Source organism: Podarcis raffonei, chromosome 2, assembly GCF_027172205.1.
Source record: "Podarcis raffonei isolate rPodRaf1 chromosome 2, rPodRaf1.pri, whole genome shotgun sequence".
Taxonomy (NCBI): Eukaryota; Metazoa; Chordata; class Lepidosauria; order Squamata; family Lacertidae; genus Podarcis; species Podarcis raffonei.
Genome location: NC_070603.1, coordinates 117,193,703 through 117,211,947, shown reverse-complemented (window position 1 = coordinate 117,211,947; position 18,245 = coordinate 117,193,703). Strand labels below are relative to the sequence as shown.

Below are 18,245 nucleotides of genomic sequence, written 5' to 3'. Positions count from 1 at the left end.
GGGAGTTCCAAAGTGTAGGTGGAACAGGTATTTTGTGGCACTTGGAAGTGCCCGTTCCGCCGATTTAAGTGGTAAGAGTGGTTGTATATTCGGTAAGGCGATCTTGTAGGTTAACCAGTCCCAAGGTAAGGGCTTTATACATTAACAGTGACACAGTAGCAAATTCCCAATCAGTGCAGATCTCTGAGTGCAGGCGCTATATATGCTGAGAAGGCCTCGCTTCTGTCAGCAATTGTGCACTAACTGCAGCTTCTGGATCGAGTGCAGCGGAAGCCCTGCATGGAGCGCATTGCTGTAATCCAGTCTTAAATTGGATTACATCCACCTATCCCTCTGCCTAGGTGGAATCTTAGTCTTGGTGGCAAAATGCATCTCTCGAACCCTCTCTGTGTCGCCCCTCCCTGGTCTTGCTGCCCCTCGCAAGTGTCCTTGAACTCTGATAATGCTTGTCTTAGAATGATAGAATTGTAGAGTCGGAAGGGGACCTGAGGGTCATCTAGTCCAACCCCCTGCAATGCAGGAGGGGATCTTACCTACTTTACAGAAGTAAAATTTACTTTTGTTGCTCAGCCCTGTTCAGCTCCTGGCCTTGCCCCCCACCCCCAGCATGTGCCCTTGGAAAGTTGCCCTGGAGGGAATGACAAGGGTTTCTTTTCTACTCTTGCTGCGTATGCAGAGCTAATCCAAGATATTTTGCTGCCTAAGATGAAGCAGCAATGGCACCCCGTTCCCCAAGTCCCAGGACTGCTTCATGCCAGGGTTGTTGTGTGAGACAAAAGGACAGGAGGGTCGCTCCCTCTGTTCTAAGACTCTTCTGAGGCTCCCATGTTCTCTTTGTAATAATTTTTAATTGAGGTATTTATCAAAGTGATACAGAACAGTGCCAAAAACAAAAATTAAACAATGAAGAACAGTCCAACCAGATTGGATCAGCATGGGAACCAAAAGTAAGTGGCACGAAAAGCTATACCATATATTATATAAATCACAACTTTTTTCCGGAGGGAAGGAAGCCGCATTGGGGGGGGGGCAGTCAAGTCAATAAGGAAAGACATTGCGATTCAAAAACTATATTTCAGCAGAACGGATGGAAGAGATTGCTGCAATTGTTCATTACTGACATGTGAGATGAAGTCCCAAAACAAAGCGGCAAAATGGTCTGGGTTTAGCTTTTCCAACCTAACGTGCCAAGTGATTTTTCCCCTCTCCCCTGAAGCACAATTTTCCACACATTTTGCCACCAAATTGAGATAGTAATATTGGCTAATGTTTTCCCAGCCCAGCATTGGCCTGTGGCCCACAAAACGTTGCCCAGGAGGTAATGCAGCCCTCAGGCTCAACAGCTTTCCCCACCCCTGGATTAAATAAAAACCACAGCCAGGAACTGCTCCAGGACCAGCAGCTCCAGGACCAGCTCCTTGGTGTTCCTCTCAGCCTTCAGCCACCCGTGGCACAGCTCCCGGAGCCGACTGTAAGCCCCTCTGGGCCCCTCGGCCTCCCGGTAGCAGAAATGTCTGTAGTGCCAGCACTGGCTCTCCCTCCTCTTGGTGTCCCTCTGCAAGATGGCCGCCTTCACCTTCCCATAGTCCTCTCTGTCCCCGGCTGCCAGCCTGTCAAAGGTCTGCTCTGCTTCGCTGGCAGGAGTCAGGTCGCCCACTCTTGCTTGGGCTACCAGCAGGCTTTGGCCACTTGCTCGAATGCATCATCCCATAGCCTGGGTTCTTCCAGCAACTATGGTTGCCTGGTGTGACAGAGGCGATTCCACCGTCCTCAGGAACTCCGACCACTGCATTTCCCAGTGCTGAAACAGACTCTCAGATGGCTCCTGTTTGACCAGCTGCATTCTTGGAAGCACTTCTCCAATACTCCCAGCCTGGAGGACATGAGTCTCTTGCCTATGGCCCAAGCATCCATCCCGTTGAAGCTTTCACACCTCCATTTTCATCCTCGCCAGATCCTGCAGTAATAATGTCTTGAGCCTTCAGAAAAACAAGAAAAAACAAACAGGAGTTTGTGACTCCTTTTTTATTCTATGCATTTGCGTAATTTCTTTTCTCTTCAGGTGGTCCTGGTAAGAATTCTGTAACTGAGGCCCCATCTGTGCTGCACATCAAAAGCAGAATCATACCACTTTAAACATTCATGGCTTCCTCCAAAGGATCCTGGGAACTGTAGCTCAAGTGTGCTGAGAATTGTTAGCAGAGCCTTCCCCATTCCCTGCTAGAGTTACAGTTCCCAGAGTTCCCCAGGAAGAAAGACGGACTGTTAAGCCACTCTGGAAACTGTAGCCCTGTGAGGGGGTAAGGGTCTCCTAACGACCCTCAGCAGCCTTACAAAACTACAGTTCCCAAAAATTTGTGGGGTTTAAAGAGGCACATTCTGCTTTAAATGCATAGCGTATAAAGCCGTAGATGGGGCCTGAGAAGCAGTGCCTATGCTTACTTACCCCCTCCCAATAAATTTTCCTTTTGTGTCATGTCTTTTCATTTATATTTGTAAGCTGTTGAGGAAACCTTTCTCTTCCCCCCTTTTTATTCTTGTTTAAAGTTTATTGCTTTATCAGCCTGTGGTTCAAGTTATTTTATGTATTCTAGCCACTTAGATATTTTCAATAAAAAATTCACAAAATTGAGTTGAAGGGTTTAATATAGCCGAGTTTCCATCCAATACAAACTAAATATTACATCAAATAATCAGGTATCCGGCAAGCTAAGGAGACTGTTTTTCACTTGATTCAAATTTAGTTTCCAGAAGTTAAGTGTTGCCACTGCTGTTTTCCAAAGGTTCGATGTGTGCTGTGACTGACCTCTACTTTTCTCTGTTTGATCAATTTTGCAATGCACCATCTTTGTCTTTACAGCATCAATAACAAATGCTTCAACATTATCAGCTCCAACCTGAAGTTCCTGCTGCACAGTGTCAAATGATATTTCCTTGTTTTCCACAGCCATTCCCATATAGGTGAGCAGTCACATTTTTGCCATGTTCTGTTCCTGCAATAAACCAAGAGAGTTTACCTCTTTGCTCCACTCCAGATTCTCTTCTTATCCCTCTGCTCCTAATATAAGGAATTTCACAGAGGAAGAGAAAAAGGTACACAGCCTCTACAGCCGATATTCGTCTGAAAGCAACAAAGACTTTTCTGTGGGCACAATGTGGCATCGATTTGTTCCTTGGCAAGTCTGTGGTGACAACCTTGCATCTCACATAGGCGTTTTGTGAAAGTTACAGTATGTTTTTTTCTGTCTCTGCATTATATACCCCTTGCATTGAAAGTTAGGGTGGAAATCCGTTGAGTTGACTACCGGAAATATTGTAAGGACTGCATAGTAGCTCTAGTCCCTTTGGGGAACATCCTCAGCATAACAGGAAAGGAGGCTTCACTGTTTTGCATGCTTCCTCTCTGCAATCCTTGGTGGGCCTCTCTAGGAAACAACCTTCTCTGGGTTTAACTCTTTGAAGCTTTGCATAAAAACAAACAAACCACACACCTTTTTGTTGTATAGTGGGAAAGATGGGCCACGGACACAGCTCTTTTAAGCAACAGCCCTTTATTACAGCAGTTAGCACTGCTCTAAGTCTCTCTGAACTTATATAATGCTGCCTTATATAATGCTCAATAACTTGTAACAGTAACAAATTCCAACTAACTACCCAATTGGCGAAAGCAACTCTCAATCCTTCATTTGCATACTGGTGGCCCAGAGTGAGAACTGTAGCCAGTCTGAATACATAACAAACCCTCCTGGTGAAAGCAATGAAGAGACATCATAGCATCATAGAGTGGGAAGGGAACCCCAAGGGTCATCTATTCCAACCCCCTGCAATGCAGGAATCCAGTGAAAGCATCCATGACAGAGGGCCATCCAATCTCTGCTTAAAAACCTTCAAGGAAGGAAAGTCCACAACTTACCGTCAGAAAGTTCTTCCTGATGTTTAGTCGGAATCTCCTTCCTTGTAACTTGAAGCCATTGGTTTGAGCTTTCCCTCCGCAGCAGGAGAAAACAAGTTTGCTCCATCTTCCATGTGACAGAATGCAGGGCTTAAGTGCCAGCCAACTCTTATTTCTAAATAAAGGTCTTTCAAAATACATCAAAATACATTCGGAGTTTCATTTGACAAGTATTTTTTTTTTAAAGAAACAGATCACTGCTGAGCTGCCCCTGCAGTTGTCAGGCCTTGGGAGGCTGCACTGTTGCAGTTAAATACAGATAACTTGTGATACCCAAAAGGACATGGTGGCTGAGGGAGGAGAGGCAGCCATAAGTAAGAGAAAGGAGGGGGAAAGTCCCTAAGACAAGGAGGCTGAGGAGAAGGTGGATCAGGGCCAGCTGGAGGAACTGCATCTGGCTTCAGGGTTGTTCTCTATTATTTTAGACACATAGTTTATATATTTAGATATGTGTGTGATATAAGTAAAAAAAACCTGCTCCTTTTCCCTTATGGGGTACCCAAGAGACCATATAGAGTCCTTTTGTAGGTTCTCTATCAGTAGGAGAAAATAACAGAGACCAACCAGAGAATATTGAGAAGCAAAGCGGCTAGTAAGCCTGATCTTTATTAACTGTTGCAGCAGGGTGCTCCCTGCACACGTAGGAGAGAGAAGGAGAACCCCAGCCATTTTAAATTGCCCGCCCTGGAGTCCAAGAGCACCCCCAGAAACATCATACATACATCACAGAAGGCGACAACAGAAATCTGAGTGCATTGTTTTCACCCAGTCTGCCAAGTTACCTGTTAATGGTCACTTGACTGGATTACCTGGGGAGCCTTGCTATTCTTTTGTAATGATAATACTTAATTCCTGAGCCAGGTCACAGGCTCACCCTATCCACACCTTAAATGTGCCCTTAAGGCACATTTGTGAGGACAGAGACAATGGGGAGGTATCTGCATTTCCTTCAACCTTGTTGAGAAATATTTGAGGTGACTGAAAGAGTCAAAATGGCTTTCGGACTTTTCCTGGGGGTTTTAGACATGTGGTTTATATATTTATATATGTGTTTGCTTGGTACACTTATGAACATTTATTATATATATAAGACCTAAACATTCTTATAACATGTGCATTTATGAATATTTATTCTATATTTGAGACCTTAGAATTCTTATAATAATAGTGCTTTATAGAAGGTGGTTGTTTTACTGGTTTGATAATTATTCTATAATTGTGATGTTCTATTATGTTATTTGCACTGGATTATGGAGAAAGCTAGAGAGTTCCAGAAAGACATCTACTTCTGCTTCATTGACTATGCAAAAGCCTTTGACTGTGTCGACCACAGCAAACTATGGCAAGTTCTTAAAGAAATGGGAGTGCCTGATCACCTCATCTGTCTCCTGAGAAATCTCTATGTGGGACAAGAAGCTACAGTTAGAACTCAATATGGAACAACTGATTGGTTCAAAATTGGGAAAGGAGTACGACAAGGCTGTATTTTATCTCCCTGCTTATTTAATTTATATGCAGAATTCATCATGCGAAAGGCTGGGCTGGATGAATCCCTAGCCGGAATTAAGATTGCCGGAAGAAATATCAACAACCTCAGATATGCAGATGACACAACATTGATGGCAGAAAATGAGGAGGAATTAAAGAACCTTTTAATGAGGGAGAAAGAGGAGAGTGCAAAATATAGGTTGAAGCTCAACATCAAAAAAACGAAGATCATGGCCACTGGTCCCATCACCTCTTGGGAAATAGAAGGGGAAGAAATGGAGGCAGTGAGAGATTTTACTTTCTTGGGCTCCATGATCACTGCAGATGGTGAGAGCAGCCACAAAATTAAAAGACGCCTGCTTCTTGGGAGAAAAGCAGTGACAAACCTAGACAGCATCTTAAAAAGCAGAGACATCACCTTGCCAACAAAGGTCCGTATAGTTAAAGCCATGGTTTTCCCAGTAGTGATGTATGAAAGTGAGAGCTGGACCATAAAGAAGGCTGATTGCCGAAGAATGGATGCTTTTGAATTATGGTGCTGGAGGAGACTCTTGAGAGTCCCATGGACTGCAAGAAGATCAAACCTATCCATTCTGAAGGAAATCAGCCCCGAGTGCTCACTGGAAGGACAGATCCTGAAGCTGAGACTCCAATACTTTGGCCATCTCATGAGAAGAGAAGACTCCCTGGAAAAGACCCTGATGTTGGGAAATATGGAGGGCACAAGGAGAAGGGGGCGACAGAGGATGAGATGGTTGGACAGTGTTCTCGAAGCTACCAGCATGAGTTTGACTAAACTGCTGGAGGCAGTGGAAGACAAAAGTGCCTGGCGTGCTCTGGTCCATGGGACCACGAAGAGTCGGACATGACTAAACGACTAAACAACAACAAAAAATTATGTTATTGCTTGTGAGTCACTTTGTGACTCGTGTGAGTGAAAAGTGGCCTAGGTATACAAAACATGAAATGAATGAAAATGGCTGAGGGGAAAGAGGCAGTTATTAATGGGAAGAATCCCAAAAGGAGGCAGCTCAGGAGAAGCAGAGGTATGGCTAACCAGAGACACAAAAGGGAAAACAGGGTTGGCTTCTTCCTGTCTACCTGAGTTGCCAACTTCTACTTCTCTCCAGGCTCCCAGGCTCTGACGTACATACTTAGCTGTCAAAAAAGTCACTACTGATTCTGTCACTGAGAATCCCAGCTCCTCCAATAAACATCTAAGGATCCCCAGAATTTGGAAAGCTGGGCAAGGTGCTTGCTTCATTGATAATATTTGGAAGAAAGACTCTCAGGGAAATGTGACTTGTGACCCTCAGTAATTTTCAGCCATCTCAAAAGGGGCCTGTGGGTTTAAAATTTGATAACCCCAGCTTTAAAACTATATCAGCAGCAACAGAAAGGCAGTGCAGCAGGGTTGGCGTGTGTGTGTGTGTGTGTGTGTGTGTCAATTTGCCAAAATCTTTTGGGAATAAACAGAACAACTTTCAAAGAGCACCACAGATCCTGGGGGCCAAAACAGAAAAGTTCCTGCTTGTTGCTGAGACCAGTCTGACTTATAGAAGTTGAAAAGGTCTCACTTTTTGTTTTGTAGAGATTGATTTGGCAGAGTTTCATATGGGCATCCTAACTAAGAGCTAGAACATTTTAAGGCTTAACTAGTAAAAACCGGCACCTTGGATTGCAAACCTAAGCATGTGTTTACTGAAAAATAAGTCACATTAAGATCAGTGGGGCTTAAGAATTAGCTTGTAAGTACAAGAGGTTAAGTAAAAGAAGTCACTCCACTGATTCTGAAACTTCAAAGCCATTTTTAATAGACAAAAAGTAATTCAACAATTCCTCCTTGCCCCCCAGCTGCCACATTTTAACAGGGCACACATAACTTTGCATATCTATCTGCACATGTATCAGAACAGGGTATATAGGGTCTCTCTATTGACTCTTCTGGGTGTGTAACAAAGTCTAATTTCCTACTTGGTTAGAGCAGGGATAGCCAAAGTGGTGCCTTCCACTTTTTGCTGAACTACAACTTTAATCATCCCTGCCCACTGGGCCATATTGGTTGGCTGTGGCTGATGACAGTTGCGGAGTCCCACACTATTTGAATTATGCCAGGCTGACTATGCATAGATTCAAATGTCAATTACAAATTGCATCTTGCTCACAATTAAATTGGAGGATTTCAGCCTTGTGCAGTTGAAATCCATCCAGTTGAAATTGAACAAAATTAATTGCATGTGAAGAGAAGAGCTTAAAAGCTTGTTCTGTGCCGTGCTTTCCTGGCATGAAGAAACTTTAAAGCATTGTCTTGCTTACCAGGCTCTGGGAGGCACTTGCAGGAACTCAGACAGACCCATGGGATCCCCAAGCTTACTCACTGGGCTGGTAAGCAAGCTGGAGAGCTTAAAAGCTCTCTGCCCTTCCTTGGAAGGTAAGGATGGTCTCACAGGGGCAGTTTCAAGAGGGTGGTTTGCGTATGTGTGTTTTTGTATACAGGCACCATCCCCAGAATGTAGCCCTTGTACAAGATGCAATCGTACAGCATTAAGCTTCTTTTTACATCAGAACAAGCAACATTCTCCCTTGCTCTCTGGTGATTCACATGACTGTTCCTCTGGATTTGTTCATCAACAGTTCCAGGAAAGTTCTTCAAAACATTCTTCAAGGAAACAACCAGGAAGAAAGAGAAAATGGGCGAAAAGCAATGTGTCTTCATATAGAAGCACGGGCTTTACAGATTACAAGCCTCCACACCCAAGCAACCCATCACTCTCACCATTGCAACAAGTGAAGTCAGATTCAGATAGGGGGGAAATGACAGAGTGGTGTTGGGGAATCAAGTGGTGCTCTCTATCTCTCCTGCACCCATCAAATTTTACAGTCAGAGGTTTAATATCTACAACTTCTCACTATAAGCTTTTTTCTCACTCAAAGCATCCATAGGCTTTCTTTCCTGTGTGGATTCTCTGATGGTCAATGAAACACTCTCTAAAGCAGGAGTAGGGTGCCACCAGGCCACGGGCCAATTTAGGCCCATCAGACCTCCCTAATTTGGCTCACAGGGCCATTTTGGCACAGCCATGTCCATAGGCCCTACACCCGATACCATGCATGATATCAGGTCAGACACTGGGGCAGGAAAAATGTGGCCAGGCCAAAAAGGGGTCACAGCCATCACCAAAGATAGTCAGTGCTTGCATGGCCCTGTACTTTTGCCTGCATGGTCCAATTTCAAACTAAATCAAGATTAGTTTAGAACAATTCCTTGTACAAGTCTCCCGGTGTGTTCTCAACCCGGTTTTCCAACGAAAGCTTCTGCCACACTCAGTACATGTGAACATTTTCTATGGATCCACAAATGTTTGAACACACAGTTTCTCCAGTGAAACTTTCCCCCACACTGTGGGCATCCATAAGGCATCTCCTATATGGACCCTATGATGATCTTCAAGGCGGACCTTGTTCATTAAGGTTTTGCCACACGAGGGACATTGATAGGGTGCCTTCTCTGTAGGAGGAGTTTCCTGGATTACAAATCCTGGTGTGCTGGGGCACACATTCCCAGGCTGGGAGGAGTACGACAATTTTTTCACCCACATGTGTGCCACAGTTTCCTTTTGGGGCTTGCGGCCTTCTAAGAGCTTGATGGGCTCCTTTTGTGTCTTCACTGTCTTCTTTCCCTGCTGCCCTTCAGGTTCCCATTCTGGTTCTGGTGTCATCTTACTTTGAGGAAATTCTGCTATCCTTCCATTAGATATACTCTCTCTCTCATTCCTTTCCTGCTGAGGAGTCTCCACCCTGAACTTACTTAGCCCCTCATTTCCTACAGGGATGGAGAGAAAGTTGAATTAACCCATCTGGATATGAGACACAATGTTTAATCACCCAATCAGTTTGATTAATTCTTCAACACAGAGAATGAAACTTACACAGAGGTGTTGCGCTGGGTGGGGCAAATCCATTATTATAACTTCCTGGCAGGTGGATTGCTGTTGCTCACCAGGAGGGAGAGGTGAAAGGTCAGTGTGGTGCAAAGGCACTGGCAGGAGCACTGGTCTGGCTCTCTCTGCTGGTGTGTTTGCACCATGCCAACCTCCTCATCCATCTATTGCCTGGTAAGCCGCAGTAACCCACCTGCTGGGAAGCTGGCATAGCAGGTCTGCCCCACCTACTGAGCCACTTCTGAAAAGACATAATAGGGGAAACATTTTACTGTTCCGTGTACTGTTTCATAAAATTAAAGAGTAACTTAACAAATATATATAATACAAGGAAAACTGGACAACTGGATTTGCCTCAGTAGTGGTCAAATCTGAAATCAAAGTTGCAATTAAGTCCCTAGCAGCTGTTCTGAGGAAGCACTTGTTTTGCCCTCAGCTCCAGTTGCTGGACTCCCCCCCCCCCCGCAAAAAAACCCCAACAAAGCAGGTTTCTATGAGTCTATTGTCTGCTCATATCTGCAGCCTCAAAGTAATCTCTGACCTTTGGTGAGAGATGGCCTGGCAAGCAGTTGCTTCTTGCCTCTGGGTTCCATCTTGGTCTTGTGGATTCTCAGGTGGCCAGCAAGGGCATGTATCCCACAGAAGGTTTTCTCGCACTCAAAGCACTGGTAAAGTCCTTCCCGTGTGTGAATCTGCCTGTGCTGAGCAAGGTTTGAGGAGCAAGTTCTGGACCCGCGACGGAGTTTTTTCTCTTGTGGTGGATCTGCGATTCCTTCTGCAAACTCCTGGCTCATACCATGCAGAAACGGCTCTCCCTGCTTCGTCCCTCGGTCACTCATTTGAGGCCACATCACTCCAGGACTCAGGGAAACACCAGGACTCAAGGGAACAGTGTCCTGGGGTTCTCCTAATCGTATCACAGATGGGCCTTGTCGCTCAGGGCTTCCTTGCTGAGAATTTTCAGTTTCCTTCCTGTTCATGCTCCTGCCTGTCGTGAAGGTGAGAAAACACAGGGGGGGTTCATTGCTATTTTATACAAGAGCCAGTTTGCATTGTAAAGAGAACTGAGCTTTGAGCAAACCCTGAACACCCAACCTCAATATCTGCTGTCCAGAGAAAATATGCCAGCGATAATCAGTTGTTCAGGTCCTGCTCATGGGATTCCCATGGGCATCTGCTTGGCCGCTGCCAGAAAAATATACTGGACTAGATGGTTCTTAGGCCTAATCTAGCAGAACTGGTCATGATGGTAATGTCAATATCAGCCGGAGTGTTGCATCTGGGTATCAGTTGCTGGGAATCATATGAGCTGGTTTGCTCTTCTCATGGTCCTGCTTGTAGGTTTCCAAGGGACATAGTGGGGGAAATAAGGTGCTGGGCTAGGGTGCAGGATTTGATCATGCAGGGCTCTCTTTCTTACATTCTTCTCCTGTGATATGGGAATAATAGGGACCACTATCCCCCTAACAAGATTACTGGAAGTACAAACACAGCCAATATTTCCATCTCAGTCTCTGCTCTCTCTAACTAATAAAGGATCTCGAGAAGCAGGGGGATGGGAAAGGACCTTCTCTGTGTTTTAGATGCTGAATTGCGCCTGCAAGTCAGAGCAGGTAGTATTGGATTAGATGGGGCAAGACGCTGATGTGGTTTCAGGCTGTTGCCTATGTACTCATCGCCACAAGGATGTAGCCATGGAGTCTCTGTGATTACCCTTACCTGAGAGAGTCTTACCTGGGAATGTATCTTTATGCTCAGAGTTTGGGAGATATACTAATTTTTCTTGTCCAACCAGGCTGGGGAAGACCACTGGTCCTCCTACAGGTTGGAGACACAATTGATGAATGAGGAGAAAAGAGGAGTTTGTCTCACAACTGGGAGAAATATGGATGCCAATCCTTTTGGGGTGTGACAGCAGTGTACATATGCTTGAGACATTTACCTGAGAAAGCAACGGTCTCATCCTCCTCCACCAAAACTTTCCAATACTGAATGGGATTGAGCGCAGCAATCTCTGTTGTATCCGACAAGACAGTTGCACCCTTCAAATCAACTGTCCCCTGAAACTACAAGAGGGTTTCCTGCTCTGAATACAGAACTGTAGACAGGTCACATTCATGCTATACATTTAAAGCTAATTCCTTCCCTCCAAAGAAACCTGGATGCACTGTTGTTTGTTATGGGTGCTGGGAATTGTAACTGTATGAGGAATAAGCAGCAGTTCCAAGGATTCCTTGGCAGGTGCTTATAAATGTATGGTGTCAGGAACGTGTCCCCCACCCCGAGCACAGCAGAAGAGTCAGCCTCAGAAACTGAGCTAAAGGAACAAGGGGCCGACTGCAGATGAGAGCTGTTTGTCAGAGTTTGGAGAGGACAGCCCAGCCCCACTCCTTCCCAAGGAAGAAGCTGTTAGCTCCCAAGGAGAGGAAGAGTTGGAAGTCAGCCAGAGCGTTGCCAGGCAACCATCAGATAAGCCAAAGTCTGAGTCTGTGTCTTCTGGGAGTGGGGAGGAGACAGGCCAGCCGTTCAGTCCCCGTACTAGAAGATGGGAGAATCTCAGAGAACAACGGAAGGGAAGGAGAAGAATGGCTCAATTTTGGCGTTCTTCCTGTTAGGGAAGGGACGATGAGACAGACTGAACAACTACTGTTAATGAGAGCAGGCGGGAAGACCGGGCTCTGGATGTGTTTCTTCTTGTAAATAAACTTACACAAAACTGATGGGGAGTCATTGCTGCTTATTAGGCTGCTTGGTTGCCAGAGATCGTTATATATGGCATGGATGTGACCTAGAAAATACCTTCTTAGCCAACCAGTCTAATTTCCTGCTCGATGCAGGAGATTCAGAGCTAGAGTTCTCCAGGTTCGGATTGAAGATCTCTAGCAATTCTTACCATCAACATGTTTTTCCTCATGTCCAAGCAAAATTATTATTATTAAAAAAAAAAAAGTAATTTCGTTGTCCCCGAGAGGGGGCAATGACAATAAAGATATTATTATTATTATAACATTATTATTATTATTATATTAAATCTCCCTTCCTGCCGCTTAAATCCCTTAAATCTAGCCCCTTAGGTCCCTCACTATCACATATGCATCTGCTTCTTATAGAAACTAAGGTTTTTAGTGAAGTGGCACCAGTACTTTAAGACACAGTTTGGAGAAACAAACTGTTGCTTGTCCGGTTGTTTGCAGGACAACCGATGGTTTGCTGAACAACCCAGTGGTGGAGCTTCATGCTCCAGTACCAGGGGGCGGAGAGCAGGCAGGGGTGTGGCTGGTGTGCGTCCCAGGGGCGTGGCACACAGTGCGGGTGGGGGGCAGCCACAATGGCACCCCACTGGGATCGCACTGCCGAGGGTGGTGCGCTCCCCCCGCCCCCCTCTGCCTCCGCCAGTGGAACAATCTATGGGTTAGTGCAGCATTGGCAAACCTCAGCCCATGGGCTTCATTAGGCTGGACAGGCCTCCATGGTCATTTTGGGCAAATCAGTCAGGAACAGAAAAAACTAAAATGAAACAGATGGCACCTTCTGAATTTGGCAGCAAGGTGACAGAAAAAAGCTGCCTAATTGGAAAAAAAAAACACAGACTTTTTGATGCAAAGAAAGATTCAGGAGCCCGCAGGAGGAGGGGAGACCCCACGACAGCTAACGCATGAACCCACCTCATCCAAGACACCTTCTGCCAACTCTGATCCATCAGGGCAATGCAAGGGAGCAGAGACACTTTGGGATGCTGTTCTGCTGGCTTTGAGAGATAAGAACAGGTTATGTTTTCAGAAGCAACGTTTGTATTGTCATTTATCTCAGTCATTCCCATGATCCATCCCTTCTCAAAACATAATCAAAGTGGCTTACAAGTATCAGAGAGTTTGGACACGCACAGGAGGAGATCCACTTGTGGTAGCCACAGATCACAACAGCCATTCCACTAGTGGACGCCCTGTTCTTAGCGGAGCACAACAGCCAAATCCAATGGGCTGCTTGGACCGGGAGAGTTGTTGTGTTAGCACTACCTATTTTGCCCTCTTCTGCACAACAAAAAGAGCTTGCTCAGCAACATCGAAAATTCCAGACCACCTGCCAACTCCCTGCCCCATTACCAATCTCCATCCCTTCTCATTTCACCCCAAACTCCTCCCTCCCCTCCCAGTTTGCCCAGTCCCAAGATCCCCCAATTGCTGCTCATGTTTCTTCCCTTCACCCCCCTCCCTTTCTGTCTGAACACTTCCTTCTATCAGCAGTGGCAGCTGCTGGGGTCAAAGGGGGGATGAGGGGTGGGCATAGAAAGGCCTGCCTTGGTCACCTGCCTGCCCCACTTGCTCGGCCGGCCTATGGCGAGTCACTTAACCCTTACATAGAAGCATGGCACCACCATCACCTTGCTGCTTGGCTTCCTTGCAGATCTCTCTCTCGGCGGAGTGGGCCGCCATCTCCTCTGCTCTCAAGAAATTCTGGGTCATCTTCTGCAACGGCTCCTGAAACAGCAAGGAAAATTCCACCCCATAAAGTGGATTGAAACAGAAACATTAGGGATGGAGGCCATACTCAATTCCTGAACTCCTGTTTCCTTGGGGACACCGCTCTGGAAGTGGCTTAATGTTGAGGGGAGTGCAGAAGATCCCAAGCTAAGTCCCCATTTTAGTTTTGTTCTTTAAAAGGATCAGGTAGCGGGAAACAGCTGCTGCTGGCCAGAGCAGGAGACAATGGCCTGACTCACTTGAAGTGAGCTGTACAGTGGTACCTCAGGTTAAGTACTTAATTTGTTCCGGAGGTCCATTCTTAACCTGAAACTGTTCTTAACCTCAAGCATCACTTTAGCTAATGGGGCCTCCAGCTGCCGCCGCACTGCCAGAGTCTGATTTCTGTTCTCATCCTGAAGCAAAGTTCTTAACCTGAAGCACTATTTCTGGGTTAGCGGAGTCTGTAACCTGAGGCGTATGTAACCCGAGGTACCACTGTATATCACTTTTGAAACTTTATTTATTTACTTTCTTGTTTCCTTCCTTCAATTTAAATCCTGCCCTTTCTCCAGAGGGGGAAACATATCAAGAGAAAACTATTTCAAAACCATCCTAAAAACAGTTAGAACATTTGTGGCACAATGGGTCAGTGTACCTGGCTGTTAACCAGAAGGCTGGTGGTTCAAACCCACCCAGGGACAGCTTTGGGCAGGATTCCTGCATTACAGGGGGTTGGACTAGATGACCCTTGGGGTCCCTTCTACAACTCTACAATTCTATGATACTACGATTTCAAAACAGTGATCTCAGGTGTGTCAGGAACAGTGGTTTTCACCCACCAAATACCTGGGTAAACAGGAATGTTTTCAACATTTCACCTGAATGAAGGGCACAGACATACCTTGCAAGAAGGGAGGGCATTCCACCCTATCATAGGCTTTCTCTGCACCAACTAAACAGCACCAACTTTGCAGCCCCCAGTGGTGGTACCACAAAACGGCATTGATCCACACTTTTGACTTATTTTGTTTAATTTCCAGCCTCCCCCGCCCCACAAAAGAAATCAGCATTGGGCTATTTTGAGATTTTTTTCCCTCCCTAACCCCGCCCCAATTCTTAAGATGTGGTCCCCTTCTATGATTGGGTTGAAGACTTATACAAACTCGCAACATGTGAACAATCTGCATATAAACGCAGACTTGCCATGGACAAATTCAATGATCTTTGGAATTCATTCTTACAGCTACTGTAATAGGTTAAGAATTTGTGAGGTACAATAACCTTGCAAAATATACAGTTTTGAGTTTTCCCCTCCCCCATTTTATTTTCCCTTCTACACAGGTTCTGTTTCTCTTTTTCACTTTCTCTCTTTTATTTAAGTCTCACCATGTTTAGTGCACATATAATTATGTACTTTTTGAACTTTCAATAAAAATGTTTAATTATTATTATTTTAAAAAACGTTTTGCATTCCCATGAGGTTTCTCCATTCCTATTGTGCCTGAACGAAGCTTGTGGAGACTGGTGGTCCATGGACCAGTTTGGGAACCTCTGCTGTAGATCAAGCCTATATTAATGACACAAGAGCAAGGCAGGCCTCTTTTCTCAGCAGTTGGCAACCCACATCACCCCTCTGCGCTGGCTTCAAACAGGCAGGCCATTAAGTTTTCACATCATGAAAATCTCACCTCCAGTCTCCACATCTTGGCCTCTTGATGGTTCCTCAGGAGGTCTTCTGCCAGGGCCACTGCCTGGGCGCAGGCTTTTGGGCTACATTTCTCCATCCTCTTTTGGGTTTCCTGGGGCAGGATGGCCAGGAACTGCTCCAGGACCACCAGATCCAGGATCTGCTCCTTGGTGTGTTTCTCTGGCTTCAACCACTGACGACAAAGCTCACGGAGCTGGCCATATGCCCTCTGCGGGTCTTCCACCTCCTGGAAGCGGAACTGCCTGAAGCACTGGCGCTGGACCTCCATTTTGATTGCATCCCCTTGCAAGATGGCAGCCTTCACTTTCCCATAGTCCTCTCTGTCGCCAGCAGCCAGCTTTCTAAAGGCTCTTGCTGCTTCTCCGCCAAGGGCCGGCACAAGCCGGGCTGCCCACTCTTCTCTCGGCCATTGACAAGCTTCGGCAACTTTCTCAAAGGAGACCAGGAACCCTTCAGGATCATCTTCCGACAATATGGGCTCTGTGAATCCTGGATTCTCCAGAGTCAGCTTTGGGGGCTGGAGGTCCTTCAGGAATTCTTCAGATTGGCTCACCCTCTGCTGTGGCGGCCGCTCCTGGGTTTGCTGGTTAACATTTTGTGGTGCTGCCCCTCTTGGAAACTCTTCAAAGTGGGCAATACCTGGACCTTTTCCCAGGTCTTCACAGCTTATCTCCATTTTTCCCTCCCCCCCTTATTCTCTTGGCAAAATCCTGTCAGTTACAACAGGTAGTTCTATGCACATTTCTGAGGCCTTGAGCCTTTCCTTGAGAAAATTCCCCAAGAGCGTAGTCTTGGGTGGTGGGGATACTCCCTACAGGAAAGAGATAAGAGTAGAAAATAAGTACAGTGGTACCTCGGGTTAAGAACTTAATTCGTTCTGGAGGTCTGTTCTTAACCTGAAACTGTTCTTAACCTGAGGTACCACTTTAGCTAATAGGGCCTCCTGCTGCCGCCGCACCGCCAGAGCACAATTTCTGTTCTCACCCTGAAGCAAAGTTCTTAACCCGAGGTACTATTTCTGGGTTAGCGGAGTCTGTAACTTGAAGCATCTGTAACCCAAGGTACCACTGTATCTGTTTAGTTACATGATACATACTTGAGGGAGAAGCCAACTTTTGTTCTTTACTTCTACCAACTCCCCCCCCCCAAATAATAATAATTAAGAAACAGCTTGGACAGTGCCTTGCCAAAGGCAAGGGGCTTCTTTCTCTGGGATACAGAAACAATACAAGACACAAGTGATGATAACGCTAAGGTTGCAGGTTCAATCCCTGTATGGGACAGCTGCATATTCCTGCATTGCAGGTGGTTGGACTATACTATAATAAATAAATAAATAAAATAATAAGAATAAGAAGAAGAAGAAGAAGAAGAAGAAGAAGAAGAAGAAGAAGAAGAAGAAGAAGAAGAAGTAGTTATTTTTATTTATACCCCAACCTTCCCAGTTCAGAAAACCGGGCTCAGGGTGGCTAACAACAAATTTAAAACACTTACTTGTAGAAGCAGCATAAAATACAGTATAAAAACATGAATAACAATAAAATTCAAAGTTCAGAAATCAATTTGGGGGGAAATCCATCTAATAAGCATTAGATAGTCACCAGATGATCATCAGGATCCCTTCCAACTCTACAGTTCTAAGAAGTCTCAAGATTTATTAAACAGCAGGCAGATCAAAAATAAGAATATACCATACCAAGCAAGCAATGTCTCCTTTCAGCTGCTGGGAGCCCCCACCATAGCCTCGAATCCCAGGGGCCTTATAGGTTTCTCGAGGCTTGTTTGCTGAATTCCTCCCCCCCCCCCCCGAAAGAGAGAGCACTAAATTGTTCACACCTGGGGTGGACCACATGATCTGGGCTGCAGCTGCCAAGAAAAAGCCTAACACCACTCCAAGGCCATTAATCATGGGATGGGATACTCCCAATGTAGTATCTCTTGCAGGTATTAAACTGGCAGGTGGACAAATTACACAATCGAGCAAAATCACGCTAACTGCCAGCCTAGGAGAGCGGTGAAGGACCATATAGATGTTTCCCATGCAGATGGATATTTTTTTTATATAAAACATAACTTTCCTCCCAAGGCACTTTGAGATAACCTGTTTATTGCAGGGTTGATTAGATAGCATCACCTATTTAATGAACATGCATTCATTGTTTGCATTGAGGAGAGATGCTGCTGCATCAGAACAAGCGCATTTTCCTCTCACTTTCCTTATTGAAAAAAGCCTGGTCTTTTAGAAAATCAGGTTTGTTGTTAAAGACCCCCCCTACCCCCTAGAATCTGGACTACTCTCTGTCAACAGAGCATAGGGCAAACCCACAGCATGCATTTAAAGCAAATTCAATGCAGAGGGCCTTCATGGTAGTGGCGCCCACCCTGTGGAACACCCTCCCATCAGATGTCAAGGAGATACCGTATTTTTTGCACCATAACACTCACTTTTTTCCTCCTAGAAAGTAAGGGGAAATGTCTGTGCGTGTTATGGAGGAAATGCCTATGGGTGGCATGCCTACGGACTTTCCTCCTCTAAAAACTACGTGCGTGTTATGGTCGGGTGCGTGTTATAGAGCGAAAAATACGGTAAATAGCTTAACAGACCTGTGTAGGGAGGTCTTTAATGTTTTATGTTAAGCTTTTATATTTGTTGGAAGTTGCCCAGAGTGGCTGGGAGAACCCAGTCAGATGGG

At 45.5% G+C, this 18,245-nt stretch overlaps 1 protein-coding gene across 1 annotated transcript; it reads right to left on the bottom strand.

The window, feature by feature from the left end:
• Positions 1 to 10,079: 10,079 nt before the first annotated feature.
• On the bottom strand, positions 10,080 to 16,228 carry LOC128409151 (zinc finger protein 24-like). The gene is made up of 5 exons (XM_053379400.1): positions 15,533 to 16,228; positions 13,739 to 13,859; positions 13,047 to 13,129; positions 11,116 to 11,199; positions 10,080 to 10,369 (listed from the first exon to the last, which is right to left on the bottom strand). The coding sequence occupies exons 1-4, from the start codon at positions 16,226 to 16,228 to the stop codon at positions 11,155 to 11,157; spliced, it is 945 nt and encodes a 314-aa protein (XP_053235375.1). The 3' UTR covers positions 10,080 to 10,369; positions 11,116 to 11,154.
• Positions 16,229 to 18,245: the final 2,017 nt, after the last annotated feature.

Bases quoted from the DNA above. Each gene is read 5' to 3' on its own strand.
- LOC128409151 (XM_053379400.1), bottom strand. From the start codon at position 16,228: ATGGAGATAAGCTGTGAAGACCTGGGAAAAGGTCCAGGTATTGCCCAC. The intron at 13,130-13,738 runs GTAAGGGTTAAG...TATCTCTCAAAG, and splicing joins TGGTGGTGCCATGCTTCTAT to CCAGCAGAACAGCATCCCAA. The intron at 11,200-13,046 runs GTGGGTTCATGC...TCCAACCTGTAG, and splicing joins CAGAAGGTGTCTTGGATGAG to GAGGACCAGTGGTCTTCCCC.